The sequence below is a fragment of the Rhinopithecus roxellana genome, chromosome 4 (genome assembly GCF_007565055.1).
Source record: "Rhinopithecus roxellana isolate Shanxi Qingling chromosome 4, ASM756505v1, whole genome shotgun sequence".
Taxonomy (NCBI): domain Eukaryota; kingdom Metazoa; phylum Chordata; class Mammalia; order Primates; family Cercopithecidae; genus Rhinopithecus; species Rhinopithecus roxellana.
The window spans coordinates 152,848,597-152,870,888 of record NC_044552.1 but is presented as its reverse complement, the minus strand read 5'-3'; the positions used below and the strand labels follow the sequence as shown (position 1 = coordinate 152,870,888).

Sequence of the window (22,292 nt, the reverse complement as noted above, 5' to 3'; positions counted from 1 at the left end):
TTGGGTCAACCTTGCTGGGCCACCTTTGATCCCTGGGGCTTCAGCCCCCCATGGCTGGGCCAAAACCTTCTCCTCTGTAAAATGAGGACATGATTCTTCTGAGCAAAAGGCCAGCCAGATGCATCCAAGAGGTTCTAATAGTTCTGAGACCTAGGAACATATTACAGCTCTCCTATTCCTCCTGATGAGTGCTGCCGCCCACTCACCAGCTGGCTGGTCAGAATTACACATATCATCAGTTGTACTCCAGTCAGCTAAGCTGGGCAATTAGACTGATCCAGTAGAGTGAAACCCCTTGTATCCATAAATACATCACAGCACCACTAAGCAGGCATGCACCTCAGAAAAAAAAAAATTGAGCTTTCTTTTAAAATCATAAACAGAACAAACGTCATCTTTCTTGTTGTTTTAAAGAAATAAAATAGCAACTAATACTGCACATCTGATATATTACTCACAGATAAGCAGATTTATGATTACTTAAGAAACTTAAATCCAATTGTTTAAATTGCTCTTCTTCCACATAGAATTCAATTACGTGTATTTGCTGAATGCTACACAGTATAAATGTGCCAAGCTACATAGAATTAAAACAAAATACCAATAAAACAAATGTGATGACACATATGGGCAGTCAACTAACAACAGTTATTGAGCACTGTATCTGCTATGTGCCAGAAAATTCATCGAAGAAAGAAAAAAATAGCTAACATATTTTAAGTTGCTCAGTTTTGAAGAAAAATTTAAATCCATTGAACACAGTATTTGCATTTCTATGACACTGAAACACTTTTAGTAGTTTGAGAGAAGTTCATCTGTAGTTTTAACAAACTGATCCTTTTATGAGAATATAAATGGCATTAGATGCTGAGTCCCATTGCACACATAAACAGGCAGAACATTATTTTAAAGTATGAACGTCAAAGAGATCAACCCTAAATGCGAGTGTTAACATTACTAATATGTCATTTTTAAGTGAGTTATGGATTATTTCCCTGGTAGCGTACATTTACATTTAAAGTGTGAGTTAATTGGGCTTGGCCTCATATTTTAAGACAATCAGTATCGGTAATAAGCAAAGATATTGAATTAAAATGGTGAGATAAAATTTCATTTTAAAGCACTATTAAGGGTCTCTACAAATTAACTAAAAGCTCATGATTCCCTCCCACTCCATGCTCTCCAGCATCTCCTAAAATCAGCACCTCCCAAAGTCAGCTCCAATTCAGTGTTCAGACACAAAACCCCCAGGCACCCTTGATTTTATGCTCTCACTCACACTTCAGACCCTAGCCAGCAGTGAGTCTGGCTCACTCTGCCTTCCACTTCTTCTCCACCTTCAACTCCTGCTCCCCACAACTACTATCTCACTCATCAACTTCTCTCTTGCAGATTCTTTTTTTTTTTTTCTTTTTTTGAGACAGAGTCTTACTCTGTTATCCAGGCTGGCGTGTAATGGTGCGATCTTGGCTCACTGCAATCTCTGCCACTCAGGTTCAAGCAATTCTCCTGCCTCAGCCTCCCAAGTAGCTGGGATGACAGCTGTCCACCACCACGCCCAGCTAATTTTTGTATTTTTAGTAAAGACAGGGTTTCACCATGTTGGCCAGGCTGGTCTCAAACTCCTGGGCTCAAGTGATCTGCCCACCTCAGCCTCCAAAAGTGCTGGGATTACAGGCATGAGCCACCACGCCCAGAACCCTTCCAGCTTCTATCTCTATCTTTCATTTCTGTTCCTCTCCAATTACAATCAGTACCACCAGCTGCTTCTCTTCTCCACCTGATCTCTACCTTCAACTCCTGCTCTCCCTACCTGTAATCTCCACCAGCACCATAAGACACACACACACACACACACAGAAACACACACCAGCACCATCACCATAACCTCTATCTCCACCACCACTACCCCCACCCCCACCACACAGCAGTTCTTGGCCTGTAAAATTTCTAAAGTCCTGTTGAAAAGACACTGTTGGGGTCCCCTACCAAGAAGCAGTCAGTGCTCCTTGGTTATTAAGCCCTGATGTGGCTCTGGACGAAGCCCCCTCTCCACTGTCCTTGTCCCTGGGCTGGGCGTCTTTTGTCTCCCCCAGACACATCTGAAATGGAAATGGGCCTTGAGGAATGCGCCCCCTCCCCGCCCGGGAGACATACAGATTCCTCAACTTCCTTCCTCCTCGTCCTCATGGAAGGTCGGGGACCAAGGATTGTTTTAGGTTGTGAATAGTAATGGGCTTTTCTTACCTTAATTTCCTTGGCAGTAGAACTCCTTTGAAAACTCGGTAGCCTTCCAGTCTGTTTGCGAGCCGTTAGTTCCGTGTGTCCACAGCTCCTTTAGTGAAGCTCTCAGATCTTTTTCTTTGCTTTCCCATTCTTATTTCTCATCTCTCACTCTTTTTTGTTTGTTTGTTTGTTTGTTTGTTTGAGACAGAGTCTCACAGTGTCTCCTGGGCTGGAGTGCAGTGGTGCGATCTCGGCTCACTGCAACCTCCACCTCCCAGGTTCAAGTGATTCTCCTTGCCTCAGCCTCTCAAGTAGCTGGGATTACAGGCACCTGCCACCACACTTAACCAAATTTTTTTGTTTTTGTATTTTTAGTGGAGATGGGGTTTCACCATGTTGGCCAGGCTGGTCTCAAAACTCCTGACCTTGTGATCCATCTGCTTTGGTCTCCCAAAGTGCTGGGATTACAGGCATGAGCCACTGCACCAGGCCCTCGTCTCTCATTTTTAAGTCAAAATTACCCTTCCTAGGTTGAAGAGCTTTGATGGAAAGGCCCCACGTGTAATCTACTCTTTCAGAGATTTAATCAGATCACAGGTTTTTAAAAATCTCAGCCCTTAAATCTGTGGGCTAAAAGTAGTCAGTTTTTTTCACACTGAGAGATCCAAATTTCTGACTCTATTTTTTATTTCATTTTACAAATAAACTGATCTGTCTGTATAAGCTGACCATCTTTCTTATAATGCATTATCACAACGAACCCATATTGACCCAAACAAGCTACACCGTCCTGCTTAAGTGCAAGAAGGGCTGGGCTATATTGGGAACCCACACACATACTCAGTGATCCATGCAGCTTGTTGTCAAATTACTTTGCTCAATGTCCTTATCAATTCACACTTCTTCCAGCAGTAGGCAAGAGTTTGCCTATCTACCTTCTGCAGGCATTTGGCTTTATCAGACTTTCTTTTTCGCTGTTGTTTTTCTCACAGGTCTGTGCAACAAACTTTAAGCTCCCTAAGGATTAGAACCATGTCTTCTTAATTTCTATACATCCAACTACTGGCAATCTGAAATATACTTGAATGTTGATATAATGAATGTATATAAATAAATGGTAGGATTTCACATCTGTTTTTAGAGGAAAATTTTATGAGTTCCAGAATGCATATATCAAAGCACCTGCCACAAGACTTTGATCTTGACGAAGCTTTACTATAACCTTCCTCAGATCTCTTGGAAAACTGTGCTTTTGTGACTTTAGCCAGAATAATAGCCAATCCAAAAAAGTAATTTCCAGCCCCCTCACCTCCAATACGAATCCATTCCAAATTTAATGCCTAAAGTTCCATTAATATGGAATAATGCACCCCTTTTGCCCAAAGTCCTGTTAATATGGAATAATGTACTCCCTTTGCCTAAAGTCCTGTTCATATGGAATAACACACCCCTTTTGCCCAAAGTCCTGTTCATATGGAATAATGCACCCCTTTTGCCTAAAGTCCTGTTAATATGGAATAAGGCACCCCTTTTGCCCCTATATCCTGCTCTTTTTTTTCAAACTGCAGACTCCGTGAACCTCTTGGGTATACGGTTCTCTCCTGTTTGTCAAGCTAATAAATTCAGTAGTTTGTTTGATTTTAGTTCCAGTGGTCTTTACGCCACTGTTTGGCAATGCATACATTCATTTTCCTATATCTCTCCTGGTCATATATGTAAATGATGCAGCATGATTTGGTGATAAGAGTTTAGTAACTGGGTCAGCCAAACTTGGATTCAGATCCCAGCTCCATCATTTACAAGGTAGTTGAAGCAAATCAATTCAGCACTTCATATTTCAGTTCTCTCCCCTGTGTAATGAGAGAGATGGTACCCAGTGGACATGAATAACCAAAAGAAAGCAACTGGAACACAGAGAACTCAATGTATGCTAATAAAGTCCAGTTGATTTCCATATATGGGAAACATTTTCAGTAGCTGCCACAATTTTACTTCTAAAAGCAGAGTGAGGGGAGAAAGAACTAATGGATCTTAAAGAGAATCTGAGGAGCACACCTCCCTGACAGTGACTTCCTGATCGGTAGAAAGCCAATCTCTCTCTCTCTCTCTTATTTCTCTCTCTCTCTCTTTCTCATCTCTCTCACCTCAAGCTCTACTATTCCAAATTAGAATCAAATCCCTCATATGTGTACTTTACCACTTACATTTGATCTTCAAAATCGCCCTATAGGCAGGGCGTGGTGGCTTACCCCTATAATCCCAGCACTTTGGGAGGCTAAGGTGGGAGGGTCACTTGAGGTCAGGAGTTCAAGACCAGCCTGGCCAACATGGTGAAACCCTGTCTCTACTAAACATACAAAAATTATCCGAGTGTGGTGGCGCACACCTGTGATCCCAGCTACTCAGGAGGCTGAGGGAGGCAGGAGGACTGCTTGAACCAAGGAAGTAGAGGTTGCAATGAGCCGAGATCATGCCATTGCACCCCAGCCTGGGTGACAGAGTAAGACCGTCTCAAAGAAACAAAAATTCACACTATATATGATTGTCCAAAGAATTCAAGCTTGCGTTTACTCTAGATTTTTAGACTAGTTCATAGGCAAAGTGGGAATAAATAAAAATCTCAAGTCACAACGTTGTCATCAGGATCACCATCAGCCAAGATAGAAAACACAATGCTAACATAACGTTTCTGGAGCACTATATCATTTTCAATCAGTAAAGATTATTTAATTAAAGGGATATTAATTAAATCACTATCCAATTTTATTAAATGCATACATATAAACTTGAGTTGGCAAATAAACAAATTTGAGTTGTATTCAAGCAGTGCTGAATTCCTCATTCTTAGCAAATAATCAAAAGTATTTTCCACAGTAGAACATTATTAAATGAAAGTAAAACATACGTTAAGAACTAGTATTGCTGTAAATATGTATGTAGCAGTAGAAACTAATCATGTGTATGCTTGTGTGTATTTCAGTGTCCTGAGTAAGATACATATACCACATTAATTTTACCAGAGATTAAAGCTGACGAAACGAAATGTATCTTTACAAATGTATATACATCTGCAAATATCCATGCTATATACATGGAAGTTAAGAATTTTCATTGGCCATTTGTTCGGTTGCTTGAGCGTTATCTTCTGTGTCCTCTGATTTTACAAATTCCTTGATAAATTTCCAAAGGCCCCTTAAAATACACAAGAAATGAATACCATAGGTTAGGGAAAAATACATTAAGCATGAAAGAAAATTTCAAAGTAAGCATCTACTCTAGACACATTTACACAAAAACAGATAAGATGAGACTTTGTAATAATTTCCTTTTTTAAAACAGATATTCTGAGGGAGTTTTGGCCTTGAATGTAACAGATTATCTAAATAGATGTTTTCCCCTGTCGCATATAGTGTGGCATGGGAAGTAGTTGTACCATGAACATATTGATATACTTTAGTCCATTCACTCTCATTGCAAGGCCATGGGACGTGCTTCCCCAGTTTTGTATTTGTAACTCTATTCCCTCTTTTTAAGAATACCCAACATGATATAAGGAAACACAAAATCTAGATCCATCTGTATGGCTCGCTTAGCACTCTATCCAATCCCTTTCTTCCATGGCTTTTTCTGCCCTATAAGCTAGAGAGTGGGGTGCTCTATGTTCTGGCCTCTCTTACAGCAGAGACTGGCCTTGGCCCATGGTGCTGGCCAATGAGATGTGGGTGGAAGCATCTGTAAAGAACTGTCCTTCCTGAATAAAATGGAAAGCCTCAAAATGAGAAGCTCTTTGCCATCTGTCATTCACCTTTCCCTTTCTTAATCCATGGAAAGCAGACCCAGTTAATGCCTGAAGACAGCCATATTGAGACTCTGAAGAGGCGGCAGCCACACTCAAAGGAAAGCAGGGAAGAAAGGTGAGGAGCCCTAGTTCCTTAATTATGTCATTAAGCCCAAGCGACCTACACCTGAAAGTCTTTTTTCCTGTTGATACAAATAAGTCTTTCCCTATTTAAATCATCAGATGGTTTTCCATTGCTCTTAATAATACCAGATCCTGAGATTCAAACTATAGTACCAACACAAAGAAAAGTAACTGTGTGAAGTATAAGCTTATAATGTAAATAATAATAAATTTATACCAATATCATACATTTAGTTATAAACAAATGATATAAATCAGCCACTTACTTTTTAAACTAGAATTTTCAGAGCAGTATTTGCATAGGCGTTTTCAAAGATTTAACATCACTAAAAACCATACAATTGGAGAAAATAAAGCCATGCCTTCCCACGTTCCTGATTCCTGCCCAGGTGAATTCACCCTCACCTCCAGCTTTATCCAATACATTCATTTATATATGACTAAACAAAGTGTACAGATTGAGGTCTAAATCTTAGACTGAGCATTCCAAAGCACAGAAAAGGATGTAACATGTGTATTTAATGTAAGCATTCATGAGTGTAAACCCTTCAAAGGTCTGTCTAGTCTAATCTAGTTTTGAATAACTGATCATGAGAATAGCATGATACTGCTCTAGTTGTTTTATCACGATGTCAATACTTACTCCTGCCCCTCTTCACTGATCTTTCCTATGATCTGCTTCACATGGTTTTCAGTAACCTACAAAGAATTACGATCAGTTGGTCACGCTTATTACACAGGACAGGCAGGCACTAGAGTAAATATTTTTACTGATAAACATTGATTCACACAAAAAAACTTACTTTTATTTTCTTCTTTAAAATCATATTTTCTGTTTCCAATTGTATAGCTTCATGCTGGAAGACAGGTTGTTTTAAATGCAATATACTTGGTTAAAAATATTTGTTAACTATTTTTCTCTATTTAACAAGATTATGTGAATGATGTTATAATTTCAAGAGTACTCAATAGCACACTACTTAAAAACAGATTAAGAAACAAAGCATAAAATGAAGGACAATTAATGAGAAGGAAAGATCCTGGTCCTCTGGACAACAAACTAGGAGAGGAGGAAATTGGTGTTTCAAAATATCAGAAAATGTTAGAGAAGTTCCAGAAGTGAAGAGCTCTTCACTTTTCAGAACTAATGATAGAATTTGTTAAGGAGGCTGGAAAAATATAAAAATACAAATATCACTAAATCACACACATATCAGCAATAACTGATTATAAACTGTAAGGGGAATTTTTTAAACTATCAGTTATAATAGTAATACCTCCCATAAACTCATAAGAACAAAATAACATAATTATCTTGCACCGTTATAAAAATAAATTAAATAAGTATAAAATAATCCAAAATAAGAGTATTAATATTGTAAAGCTGTCACTGTCAATATAAATATCCAAATGCATTTATAAATTCATTGTAAGCACAATCAAAATACCAAAAGTATTATTATCAGAACTTCAAAAATTAGTCAATAATGTTAATGAGAACATTCAGGATAATTGTGAACAAAATAATGATGGGCAGAGGGTATAAAGACTTGCTCTTTCAGGTATTAGATATGTTGAAAAGTATTAGCAAGTGTAACAGCTAGGCTGAATGGGGCATCATTAAGAACCAAGGCTGAGTTTTAATACTAAGTATACTACTTGCTAACTGTGACCTCAATCAAGTTACTTAGCATATTTGTGCCTCATTTCTGTACTTCAAAAAGAGGATTAATAATAGCAGCCACCTGTTAGGGTTGCTGCACATTAAATGAAACTATATTTTTTAATGTTCATAAAAGTGTCTGATACATTGTAAGTCCTCAATACATTCAGCTCTTTTTTTTTACCTGGTTGGAAATGGTCTATGTCAAATGTCGAACCAGATACCAATTACATGACAGAATAACAATAGCAACTCTATTGTATTTTCCAGTATTTGAATTAAGCAGCCAAATATAAATAAGAAGTAATTAAAGGAATATAAATTAGTGATATGGAATCTTCCTAGGGAGTTTTCTATTTCTTAGATTTGATTTATCTAAGAGGTTTTAATTATGAAAGAATAGTTTACAGAATTCTGACATATCATGCTTCAATATTTAAATTTAGAACCCATTACTGTTTAAAAATGCAATTATGAATTGATGCTTGTTCTGAGAACATTTATTTTTGAAAGAAATAAAGGAGGAGGGTGGAGCAAGATGGCCGATAGGAACAGCGCCAGTCTCCAGCTCCCAGCGCAAGCGACACAGAAGACAGGTGATTTCTGCATTTTCAACTGAGGTACTGGGTTCATCTCACTAGGGAGTGCTGGACTATCGGTGCTGGTCAGCTGCTGCAGCCTGACCAGCCAGAGCTGAAGCAGGGCGAGGCATCGCCTCACCTGGGAAGCGAAAGGGGGAAAGGAATCCCTTTTCCTAGCCAAGGGAACTGAGACACACAACACCTGGAAAATCGGGTAACTCCCGCCCCAATACTGCACTTTACCAAGGGTCTTAGCAAGGGGGCACACCAGGAGATTATATCCCACACCTGGCCAGGGGGGTCCCACACCCACGGAACCTCCCTCCTTGCTAGCACAGCAGTCTGTGATCTAACGGCAAGGCAGCACCCAGGCTGGGGGAAGGGCGCCTGCCATTGCTGAGGCTTCAGTAGGTGAACAAAGCGGCTGGGAAGCTCGAACTGGGTGGAGCTCATAGCAGCACAAGGAGGCCTGCCTGTCTCTGTAGACTCCACCTCTGGGGACAGGGCACAGCTAAACAACAACAACAACAACAAAAAGCAGCAGAACCTCTGCAGACACAAATGACTCTGTCTGACAGCTTTGAAGAGAGCAGTGGATCTCCCAACAGGGAGGTTGAGATCTGAGAACGGACAGACTGCCTGCTCAAGTGGGTCCCTGACCCCTGAGTAGCCTAACTGGGAGACATCCCCCACTAGGGGCAGTCTGACACCCCACACCTCACAGGGTGGAGTACACCACTGAGAGGAAGCTTCCAAAGCAAGAATCAGACAGGTACACTCACTGTTCAGCAGTATTCTATCTTTTGCAGCCTCTGCTGCTGACACCCAGGCAAACAGCGTCTGGAGTGGACCTCAAGCAATCTACAACAGACCTACAGCTGAGGGTCCTGACTGTTAGAAGGAAAACTAACAAACAGGAAGGACACCCACACCAAAACCCCATCAGTACGTCACCATCATCAACGACCAGAGGCAGATAATACCACAAAGATGGGGAAAAAGCAGGGCAGAAAAGCTGGAAATTCAAAGAATAAGAGCGCATCTCCCCCTGCAAAGGAACGCAGCTAATCGCCAGCAACGGATCAAAGCTGGACGGAGAATGACTTTGATGAGATGAGAGAAGAAGGCTTCAGACCATCAAACTTCTCAGAGCTAAAGGAGGAATTACGTACCCAGCGCAAATAAACTAAAAATCTTGAAAAAAGAGTGGAAGAATTGATAACCAGAATAATTAATGCAGAGAAGGCCATAAACGAACTGACAGGGATGAAAATCATGACACGAGAAATACGTGACAAATGCACAAGCTTCAGTAACCGACTCGATCAACTGGAAGAAAGAGTATCAGCGATTGAAGATCAAATGAATGAAATGAAGCGAGAAGAGAAACCAAAAGAAAAAAGAAGAAAAAGAAATGAGCAAAGCCTGCAAGAAGTATGGGATTACGTAAAAAGACCAAATCTACGTCTGATTGGGGTGCCTGAAAGTGAGGGGGAAAATGGAACCAAGTTGGAAAACACTCTTCAGGATATCATCCAGGAGAACTTCCCCAGCCTAGTAGGGCAGGCCAACATTCAAATTCAGGAAATACAGAGAACGCCACAAAGATACTCCTCCAGAAGAGCAACTCCAAGACACATAATTACCAGATTCACCAAAGTTGAAATGAAGGAAAAAATCTTAAGGGCAGCCAGAGAGAAAGGTCGGGTCACCCACAAAGGGAAGCCCATCAGACTAACAGCAGATCTCTCGGCAGAAACTCTACAAGCCAGAAGAGAGTGGGGGCCAATATTCAACGTTCTTAAAGAAAAGAATTTTAAACCCAGAATTTCATATCCAGCCAAACTAAGTTTCATAAGTGAAGGAGAAATAAAATCCTTTACAGATAAGCAAATGCTTAGAGATTTTGTCACCACCAGGCCTGCCTTACAAGAGACCCTGAAGGAAGCCCTAAACATGGAAAGGAACAACCGGTACCAGCCATCGCAAAAACATGCCAAAATGTAAAGACCATCGAGGCTAGGAAGAAACTGCATCAACTAACGAGCAAAATAACCAGTTAATATCATAATGGCAGGATCAAGTTCACACATAACAATATTAACCTTAAATGTTAATGGACTAAATGCTCCAATTAAAAGACACAGACTGGCAAACTGGATAAAGAGTCAAGACCCATCAGTCTGCTGTATTCAGGAGACCCATCTCACATGCAGAGACATACATAGGCTCAAAATAAAGGGATGGAGGAAGATCTACCAAGCAAATGGAGAACAAAAAAAAGCAGGGGTTGCAATCCTAGTCTCTGATAAAACAGACTTTAAACCATCAAAGATCAAAAGAGACAAAGAAGGCCATTACATAATGGTAAAGGGATCAATTCAACAGGAAGAGCTAACTCTCCTAAATATATATGCACCCAATACAGGAGCACCCAGATTCATAAAGCAAGTCCTTAGAGACTTACAAAGAGACTTAGACTCCCATACAATAATAATGGGAGACTTCAACACTCCGCTGTCAACATTAGACAGATCAACGAGACAGAAAGTTAACAAGGATATCCAGGAATTGAACTCATCTCTGCACCAAGCGGACCTAATAGACATCTATAGAACTCTCCACCCCAAATCAACAGAATATACATTCTTCTCAGCACCACATCGCACTTATTCCAAAATTGACCACATAATTGGAAGTAAAGTACTCCTCAGCAAATGTACAAAAACAGAAATTATAACAAACTGTCTCTCAGACCACAGTGCAATCAAACTAGAACTCAGGACTAAGAAACTCAATCAAAACCGCTCAACTACATGGAAACTGAACAACCTGCTCCTGAATGACTACTGGGTACATAACGAAATGAAAGCGGAAATAAAGATGTTCTTTGAAACCAATGAGAACAAAGATACAACATACCAGAATCTCTGGGACACATTTAAAGCAGTGTGTAGAGGAAAATTTATAGCACTAAATGCCCACAAGAGAAAGCAGGAAAGATCTAAAATTGACACTCTAACATCACAATTAAAAGAACTAGAGAGGCAAGAGCAATCACATTCAAAAGCTAGCAGAAGGCAAGAAATAACTAAGATCAGAGCAGAACTGAAGGAGATAGAGACACAAAAAACCCTCCAAAAAATCAATGAATCCAGGAGTTGGTTTTTTGAAAAGATCAACAAAATTGACAGACCGCTAGCAAGGCTAATAAAGAAAAAAAGAGAGAGGAATCAAATAGATGCAATAAAAAATGATAAAGGGGATATCACCACTGACCCCACAGAAATACAAACTACCATCAGAGAATACTATAAACGCCTCTACGCAAATCAACTAGAAAATCTAGAAGAAATGGATAATTTCCTGGACACTTACACTCTCCCAAGGCTAAACCAGGAAGAAGTTGAATCCCTGAATAGACCAATAGCAGGCTCTGAAATTGAGGCAACAATTAATAGCCTACCCACCAAAAAAAGTCCAGGACCAGATGGATTCACAGCTGAATTCTACCAGAGGTACAAGGAGGAGCTGGTACCATTCCTTCTGAAACTATTCCAATCAATAGAAAAAGAGGGAATCCTCCCTAACTCATTTTATGAGGCCAACATCATCCTGATACCAAAGCCTGGCAGAGACACAACAAAAAAAGAGAATTTTAGACCAATATCCCTGATGAACATTGATGCAAAAATCCTCAATAAAATACTGGCAAACCGGATTCAGCAGCACATCAAAAAGCTTATCCACCATGATCAAGTGGGCTTCATCCCTGGGATGCAAGGCTGGTTCAACATTCGCAAATCAATAAACGTAATCCAGCATAGAAACAGAACCAAAGACAAGAACCACATGATTGTCTCAATAGATGCAGAAAAGGCTTTTGACAAAATTCAACAGCCCTTCATGCTAAAAACGCTCAATAAATTCGGTATTGATGGAACGTACCTCAAAATAATAAGAGCTATTTATGACAAACCCACAGCTAATATCATACTGAATGGGCAAAAACTGGAAAAATTCCCTTTGAAAACTGGCACAAGACAGGGATGCCCTCTCTCACCACTCCTATTCAACATAGTGTTGGAAGTTCTGGCTAGGGCAATCAGGCGAGAGAAAGAAATCAAGGGTATCCAGTTAGGAAAAGAAGAAGTCAAATTGTCCCTGTTTGCAGATGACATGATTGTATATTTAGAAAACCCCATCGTCTCAGCCCAAAATCTCCTTAAGCTGATAAGCAACTTCAGCAAGTCTCAGGATACAAAATTAATGTGCAAAAATCACAAGCATTCTTATACACCAGCAACAGACAAGCAGAGAGCCAAATCAGGAATGAACTTCCATTCACAATTGCTTCAAAGAGAATAAAATACCTAGGAATCCAGCTTACAAGGGATGTCAAGGACCTCTTCAAGGAGAACTACAAACCACTGCTCAGTGAAATCAAAGAGGACACAAACAAATGGAAGAACATACCATGCTCATGGATAGGAAGAATCAATATCGTGAAAATGGCCATACTCCCCAAGGTTATTTATAGATTCAATGCCATCCCCATCAAGCTACCAATGACTTTCTTCACAGAATTGGAAAAAACTGCTTTAAAGTTCATATGGAACCAAAAAAGAGCCCGCATTGCCAAGACAATCCTAAGTCAAAAGAACAAAGCTGGAGGCGTCACGCTACCTGACTTCAAACTATACTACAAGGCTACAGTAACCAAAACAGCATGGTACTGGTACCAAAACAGAGATATAGACCAATGGAACAGAACAGAGTCCTCAGAAATAATACCGCACATCTACAGCCATCTGATCTTTGACAAACCTGAGAGAAACAAGAAATGGGGAAAGGATTCCCTATTTAATAAATGGTGCTGGGAAAATTGGCTAGCCATAAGTAGAAAGCTGAAACTGGATCCTTTCCTTACCCCTTATACGAAGATTAATTCAAGATGGATTAGAGACTTAAATGTTAGACCTAATACCATAAAAACCCTAGAAGAAAATCTAGGTAGTACCATTCAGGACATAGGCATGGGCAAGGACTTCATGTCTAAAACACCAAAAGCAATGGCAGCAAAAGCCAAAATTGACAAATGGGATCTAATTAAACTAAAGAGCTTTTGCACAGCAAAAGAAACTACCATCAGAGTGAACAGGCAACCTACAGAATGGGAGAAAATTTTTGCAACCTACTCATCTGACAAAGGGCTAATATCCAGAATCTACAAAGAACTCAAACAAATATACGAGAAAAAAACAAACAACCCCATCAAAAAGTGGGGAAAGGATATGAACAGACATTTCTCAAAAGAAGATATTCATACAGCCAACAGACACATGAAAAAATGCTCATCATCACTGGCCATCAGAGAAATGCAAATCAAAACCACAATGAGATACCATCTCACACCAGTTAGAATGGCAATCATTAAGAAGTCAGGAAACAACAGGTGTTGGAGAGGATGTGGAGAAATAGGAACACTTTTACACTGTTGGTGGGATTGTAAACTAGTTCAACCATTATGGAAAACAGTATGGCAATTCCTCAAGGATCTAGAACTAGATGTACCATATGACCCAGCCATCCCACTACTGGGTATATACCCAAAGGATTATAAATTAGTCTACTACAAAGACACATGTACACGTATGTTTATTGCGGCACTATTCACAATAGCAAAGACTTGGAATCAACCCAAATGTCCATCTGTGACAGACTGGATTAAGAAAATGTGGCACATATACACCATGGAATACTATGCAGCCATAAAAAAGGATGAGTTTGCGTCCTTTGTAGGGACATGGATGCAGCTGGAAACCATCATTCTTAGCAAACTATCAGAAGAAGAGAAAACCAAACACCGCATGTTCTCACTCATAGGTGGGAACTGAACAATGAGATCACTTGGACTCGGGAAGGGGAACATCACACACTGGGGTCTATCATGGGGAGGGGGGAGGGGGGAGGAGGGAGGGATTGCATTGGGGAGTTATACATGATATAAATGATGAATTGATGGGTGCTGACGAGTTGATGGGTGCAGCACACCAACATGGCATAAGTATACATATGTAACAAACCTGCACGTTATGCACATGTACCCTAGAACTTAAAGTATAATAAAAAAAAAAAAAAAAAAAAATTCAAGCATTCAAAAACAAAAACAAAAACAAAAAAAAAAAAAAAGAAAAAGAAAAAAGAAGAAAAAGAAATGAACAAAGCCTGCAAGAAGTATGTGATTATGTAAAAAGACCAAATCTACGTCTGATTGGGGTGCCTGATAGTGAGGGGGAAAATGGAACCAAGTTGGAAAACACTCTTCAGGATATTATCCAGGAGAATTTCCCCAACCTAGTACGGCAGGCCAACATTCAAATTCAGGAAATACAGAGAACACCACAAAGATACTCCTCGAGAAGAGCAACTCCAAGACACATAATTGCCAGATTCACCAAAGTTGAAATGAAGGAAAAAATCTTAAGGGCAGCCAGAGAGAAAGGTCGGGTAACCCACAAAGGGAAGCCCATCAGACTAACAGCAGATCTCTCAGCAGAAACTCTACAAGCCAGAAGAGAGTGGGGGCCGATATTCAACATTCTTAATGAAAAGAATTTTCAACCCAGAATTTCATATCCAGCCAAACTAAGTTTCATAAGTGAAGGAGAAATAAAATCCTTTACAGATAAGCAAATGCTTAGAGATTTTGTCACCACCAGGCCTGCCTTACAAGAGACCCTGAAGGAAGCCCTAAACATGGAAAGGAACAACTGTTACCAGCCATTGCAAAAACATGCCAAAATGTAAAGACCATCGAGGCTAGGAAGAAACTGCATCAACTAACGAGCAAAATAACCAGTTAATATCATAATGGCAGGATCAAGTTCACACATAACAATATTAACCTTAAATGTAAATGGACTAAATGCTCCAATTAAAAGACACAGACTGGCAAATTGGATAAAGAGTCAAGACCCATCAGTCTCCTGTGTTCAGGAGACCCAGCTCACATGCAGAGACATACATAGGCTCAAAACAAAGGGATGGAGGAAGATCTACCAAGCAAAAGGAGAACAAAAAAAAAGCAGGGGTTGCAATCCTAGTCTCTGATAAAACAGACTTTCAGCCATCAAAGATCAAAAGAGACAAAGAAGGCCATTACATAATGGTAAAGGGATCAATTCAACAGGAAGCGCTAACTATCCTAAATATATATGCACCCAATACAGGAGCACCCAGATTCATAAAGCAAGTCCTTAGAGACTTACAAAGGGACTCAGACACCCATACAATAATAATGGGAGACTTCAACACCCCACTGTCAACATTAGACAGATCAACAAGACAGAAAGTTAACAAGGATATCCAGGAATTGAACTCATCTCTGCACCAAGCAGACCTGATAGACATCTACAGAACTCTCCACCCCAAATCCACAGAATATACATTCTTCTCAGCACCACATCACACTTATTCCAAAATTGACCACATAATTGGAAGTAAAGCACTCCTCAGCAAATGTACAAAAACAGAAATTATAACAAACTGTCTCTCAGACCACAGTGCAATCAAACTAGAACTCAGGATTAAGAAACTCAATCAAAACCACTCAACTACATGGAAACTGAGTAATCTGCTCCTGAATGACTACTGGGTACATAACGAAATGAAGGCAAAAATAAAGATGTTCTTTGAAACCAATGAGAACAAAGATACAACATACCAGAATCTCTGGGACACATTTAAAGCAGTGTGTGGAGGGAAATTTATAGCACTAAATGCCCACAAGAGAAAGCAGGAAAGATCTAAAATTGACACTCTAACATCACAATTAAAAGAACTAGAGAAGCAAGAGCAAACACATTCAAAAGCTAGCAGAAGGCAAGAAATAACTAAGATCAGAGCAGAACTGAAGGAGATAGAGACACAAAAAACCCTCCAAAAAATCAATGAATCCAGGAGTTGGTATTTTGAAAAGATCAACAAAATTGATAGACCACTAGCAAGACTAATAAAGAAGAAAAGAGAGAAGAATCAAATAGCCACAATAAAAAATGATAAAGGGGATATCACCACCGACCCCACAGAAATACAAACTATCATCAGAGAATACTATAAACACCTCTACGCAAATAAACTAGAAAATCTAGAAGAAATGGATAATTTCCTGGACACTTACACTCTCCCAAGACTAAACCAGGAAGAAGCTGAATCCCTGAATAGACCAATAGCAGGCTCTGAAATTAAGGCAATAATTAATAGCCTACCAACCAAAAAAAGTCCAGGACCAGATGGATTCACAGCTGAATTCTACCAGAGGTACAAGGAGGAGCTGGTACCATTCCTTCTGAAACTATTCCAATCAATAGAAAAAGAGGGAATCCTCCCTAACTCATTTTATGAGGCCAACATCATCTTGATACCAAAGCCTGGCAGACACAACAAAAAAAGACAATTTTAGACCATTTTCCCTAGTGAACATCGATGCAAAAATCGTCAATAAAATACTCGGATCCAGCAGCACATCAAAAAGCTTATCCACCATGATCAAGTGGGCTTCATCCCTGGGATGCAAGGCTGGTTCAACATTCGCAAATCAATAAACGTAATCCAGCATAGAAACAGAACCAAAGACAAAAACCACATGATTATCTCAATAGATGCAGAAAAGGCCTTTGACAAAATTCAACAGCCCTTCATGCTAAAAACGTTCAATAAATTTGGTATTGATGGAACATGTCTCAAAATAATAAGAGCTATTTATGACAAACCCACAGCCAATATCATACTGAATGGGCAAAAACTGGAAAAATTCCCTTTGAAAACTGGCACAAGACAGGGATGCCCTCTCTCACCACTCCTATTCAACATAGTGTTGGAAGTTCTGGCTAGGGCAATCAGGCAAGAGAAAGAAATAAACGGTATTCAGTTAGGAAAAGAAGAAGTCAAATTGTCCCTGTTTGCAGATGACATGATTGTATATTTAGAAAACCCCATCGTCTCAGCCCAAAATCTCCTTAAGCTGATAAGCAACTTCAGCAAAGTCTCAGGATACAAAATTAAGTGCAAAAATCACAAGCATTCTTATACACCAGTAACAGACAAACAGAGAGCCAAATCATGAATGAACTTCCATTCACAATTGCTTCAAAGAGAATAAAATACCTAGGAATCCAACTTACAAGGGATGTAAAGGACCTCTTCAAGGAGAACTACAAACCACTGCTCAGTGAAATCAAAGAGGACACAAACAAATGGAAGAACATAGCATGCTCATGGATAGGAAGAATCAATATCTTGAAAATGGCCATACTGCCCAAGGTAACTTATAGATTCAATGCCATCCCCATCAATCTACCAATGAGTTTCTTCACAGAATTGGAAAAAACTGCTTTAAAGTTCATATGGAACCAAAAAAGAGCCCACATTTCCAAGACAATCCTAAGTCAAAAGAACAAAGCTGGAGGCATCATGCTGCCTGACTTCAAACTATACTACAAGGCTACAATAACCAAAACAGCATTGTACTGGTACCAAAACAGAGATATAGACCAATGGAACAGAACAGAGTCCTCAGAAATAATACCACACATCTACAGCCATCTGATCTTCGACAAACCTGACAAAAACAAGAAATGTGGAAAGGATTCCATATTTAATAAATGGTACTGGGAAAATTGGCTAGCCATAAGTAGAAAGCTGAAACTGGATCCCTTCCTTACCCCTTATATGAAAATTAATTCAAGATGGATTAGAGACTTAAATGTTAGACCTAAAACCATAAAAACTCTAGAAGAAAACCTAGGCAATACCATTCAGGACATAGGCATGGGCAAGGACTTCATGTCTAAAACACCAAAAGCAATGGCAACAAAAGCCAAAATTGACAAATGGGCTGTAATTAAGCTAAAGAGCTTCTGCACGGCAAAAGAAACTACCATCAGAGTGAACAGGCAACCTACAGAATGGGAGAAAATTTTTGTAATCTACTCATCTGACAAAGAGCTAATATCCAGAACCTACAAAGAACTCAAACAAACTTACAAGAAAAAAACAACCCCATCAAAAAGTGGGCAAAGGATATAGACAGACATTTCTCAAAAGAAGACATTCATACAGCCAACAGACACATGAAAAAAATGCTCATCATCACTGGCCATCAGAGAAATGCAAATCAAAACCACAATGAGATACCATCTCACACCAGTTAGAATGGCAATCATTAAAAAGCCAGGAAACAATAGGTGCTGGAGAGGATGTGGAGAAATAGGAACACTTTTACACTGTTGGTGGGATTGTAAACTAGTTCAACCATTATGGAAAACAGTATGGCGATTCCTCAAGGATCTAGAACTAGAAGTACCGTATGACCCAGCCATCCCATTACTGGGTATATATCCAAAGGATTATAAATCATGCTGCTATAAAGACACATGCATGCGTATGTTTATTGCGGCACTATTCACAATAGCAAAGACTTGGAATCAACCCAAATGTCCATCAGTGACAGACTGGATTAAGAAAATGTGGCACATATACACCATGGAATACTATGCAGCCATAAAAAAGGATGAGTTTGTGTCCTTTGTAGGGACATGGATGCAGCTGGAAACCATCATGCTCAGCAAACTATCGCAAGAACAGAAAACCAAACACCGCATGTTCTCACTCATAGGTGGGAACTGAACAACAAGATCACTTGGACTTGGGAAGGGGAACATCACACACCGGGGCCTATCATGGAGAGGGGGGACGGGGGCGGGATTGCCTTGGGAGTTATACCTGATGTAAATGACGAGTTGATGGGTGCTGACGAGTTGATGGGTGCAGCACACCAACATGGCACAAGTATACATATGTAACAAACCTGCACGTTATCCACATGTACCCTAGAACTTAAAGTATAATAATAATAATAATAATAATTAATTTAAAAAAAAAGCCCAGGACCAAATGGATTTACAGCTGAATTCTACCAGAGGTGCAAAGAGGAACTGGCACCATTTCTTCTGAAACACTTCCAAATAATTGAAAAGAAGGGACTCCTCGTTAACTCATTTTATGAGGCCCGCATCATCCTGATACCAAAACTGGAAAAGATACAACAAAAAGGGAAAACTTCAGTCAATATCCCTGATGAACATCAGTGCAAAAATCCTTGAGAAAATACTGGCAAACCGAATCCAGCAGCACATCTAAAAGCTTATTCACCACCATCAAGTTGGCTTCACCCCCAGGATGCAAGGCTGGTTCAACATACACAAATCAGTAAAATTTATCACATAAATAGAACTAAAGACAAAAACCACATGATTATCTGAATAGACACAAAAAAGGCCTTCTATAAAATTCAACATCCCTGCATGTTTAAAACTCTCAAAAAACTAGGTATTGATGAACACATCTCAAAATAGTAAGAGCCATTTATGACAAACCCACATCCAATATCATAGTGACTGGGCAAAAGCTGGAAGCATTCCCCTTTAAAACCGGCATACACAAGATAAGAATGCCCTCACTCATCACTCCTATTCAACATGCTATTGGGAGTTCTAGCCAGGGCAATCAGGCAAGACAAAGAAATAAAGGGCATTGAAATAGGAAGAGAGGAAGTTGAATTGTCTCTGCAGATGACATGATTCTCTATCTAGGAAATCCCATCATCTCAGCCCCAATGCTTCTTACGCTGATAAGCAGCTTCAGCAAAGTCTCAGGATACAAAATCAATATGCAAAAATTGCAAGCATTCCTGTAAACCAACAACAGACAAGTAGAGAGCCCAATTTTGTATGAACTCCCATTCACAATTGCCATAAGGAGAACAAAATATCTAGGAATATAGCCAACAAGAGAAGTGAAGTCCCTCTTTAAGGAGAAATACAAACCACTACTCAAGGAAATCAGAGAGGACACAAACAAATGGAAAAACATTCCATGCTCATGGATAGGAAGAATGACTATCATGAAAATGGCAATACTTCTCAAAGTAGTTTATACATTCAATGCTATTCCCATTAAACTATCATTGACATTCTTCACATTATTAGAAAAAAACTATTTTAAATTTCATATGGAAACAAAAAGATCCCCTATAGCCAACACAACACTAAGCAACAAGAGGAAAGCTGGAGTCATCATGCTGCCTGACTTCAAACTATACTACAAGGCTACAGTGATCTAAACAGCATGGTACTGGTACAAAAAAACAGACATATAGACCAATGGAAGAGAATAGAGAACTCAGAAATAAGACTGCACACCTACAACCATCTGATCTTTGACAAACCTGACAAAAACAAGCAATGGGGAAAGGATTCCCTATTTAATAAATGGTGCTGGGAGAACTGGCTAGCCATATGCAGAAAATTGAACCTGGACCCCTCCCTTACACCTATACAAAAAATAACTCAAGATAGGTTAAATACTTAAATGTAAAACCCAAAACTATAAAACCCTAGAAGAAAATCTAAGCAATACCATCCAGGATACAGGCATGGGCAAAGATTTCATGATGAAAACATCAAAAGCAATTGCAACAAAAGCAAAAATTGATGATGAGATCTAATTAAACTAAAGAGTTCTGCACAACAAAAGAAACTATCATCAGAGCAAACAGACAACCCACAGAATGGGAGAAAATTTTTGCCATATTTATCTGGCAAATGTCTAATATTCACAATCTACAAGGAACTTAAACAAATTTGCAAGAAAAAACAAACAACCCCATTAAAAAGTGGGCAAAGGACACGAACAGACACTTCTCAAAAGATGACATACATGTGGCAAACAAGCATACGAAAAAAGCTCAACATCACTGATCATCAGAGAAATGCAAATCAAAACCACAATGAGATACCATCTCACCCCAGTCAGAATGGCAATTATTAAAAAGTCAAGAAACAACAGATGCTGGCAAAGTTGTGGAGAAACAGGAATGCTTTTACGCTGTTGGTAGGAATGTCAATTAATTCAATGATCGTGGAAGACAGTGTGGCAATTCCTCAAAGATTTAGAACTCAAAATACCATTTGACCCAGCAAACCCAAATCCCTTTTGTATATAGCCAAAGGAATATAAATCATTCTATTATAAAGATGCATGCACATATATGTTCATTGCAGAATGATTCACAATAGCAAAGACATGGAATGAACCCAATGCCCACCAACGATAAACTAGATTTTTAAAATGTGGTACATATACACCATGGAATGCTATGCAGCCATAAAAAGGAATGAGAGCATGTCCTTTGCAGGGACATGGATGGAACTGGAAGCCATTATCCTCAGCTAACTAATGCAGGAACAGAAAACCAAACACCACATGTTCTCACTTAAAAGTGGGAGCTGAACAATGAGAACACATGGACACAGAGAGGGGAACAACACACACTGGGGGCTGTCAGGGGGGTGAAGGGAGGTAAAACATCAGGAAAAATAGCTAATGCATGTTGGGCTTAATCCCTAGGTGATGGGATGATAGGTGCAACAAATCACCATGGCATACATTTACCTATGTAACAAATCTGCACATCTGCACATGTACCTTGTTACTTAAAATAGAAAAAAATAAAAAATAAATAAATGTAAAAACTTCACCTGTTAAAATAAGGCCAGAATCAGTACAATTATTTCATCCATTAATATTTCATTCTTATAACAGTGAACCATAGCATTTCCTCTATATTTAAATAATTTCTTCTAAAACAGAGGTCAACAAACTAATCCAGTCTGCACCTGTTTCTGTAAATAAAGTTTTGTTGGCACACAGCCATGTCCCCCCTCCAAAAAAAAGAAAAGAAAAGAAAAAAAGAAAAAAGAACATCTGAACATATCATTGTAAAACAGAAAGATAATTTTTTCATAAAAATAGGTTGGACCACCAACACCTTTCTATA

At 39.3% G+C, this 22,292-nt stretch overlaps 1 protein-coding gene across 1 annotated transcript in view; it reads right to left on the bottom strand.

The window, feature by feature from the left end:
• Nucleotides 1-4,970: 4,970 nt before the first annotated feature.
• C4H6orf118 (chromosome 4 C6orf118 homolog) overlaps nt 4,971-22,292 on the bottom strand; it is a 32,672-nt gene continuing 15,350 nt past the window's right edge. The window contains exons 8-10 of the mRNA XM_010373145.2: nt 6,952-7,005; nt 6,792-6,847; nt 4,971-5,418 (exon numbers count right to left, since the gene is read on the bottom strand). Of these exons, the coding sequence (XP_010371447.2) occupies nt 5,325-5,418; nt 6,792-6,847; nt 6,952-7,005 (204 nt within the window). The 3' untranslated portion in view covers nt 4,971-5,324. The remainder of the gene's footprint in view (nt 5,419-6,791; nt 6,848-6,951; nt 7,006-22,292) is intronic.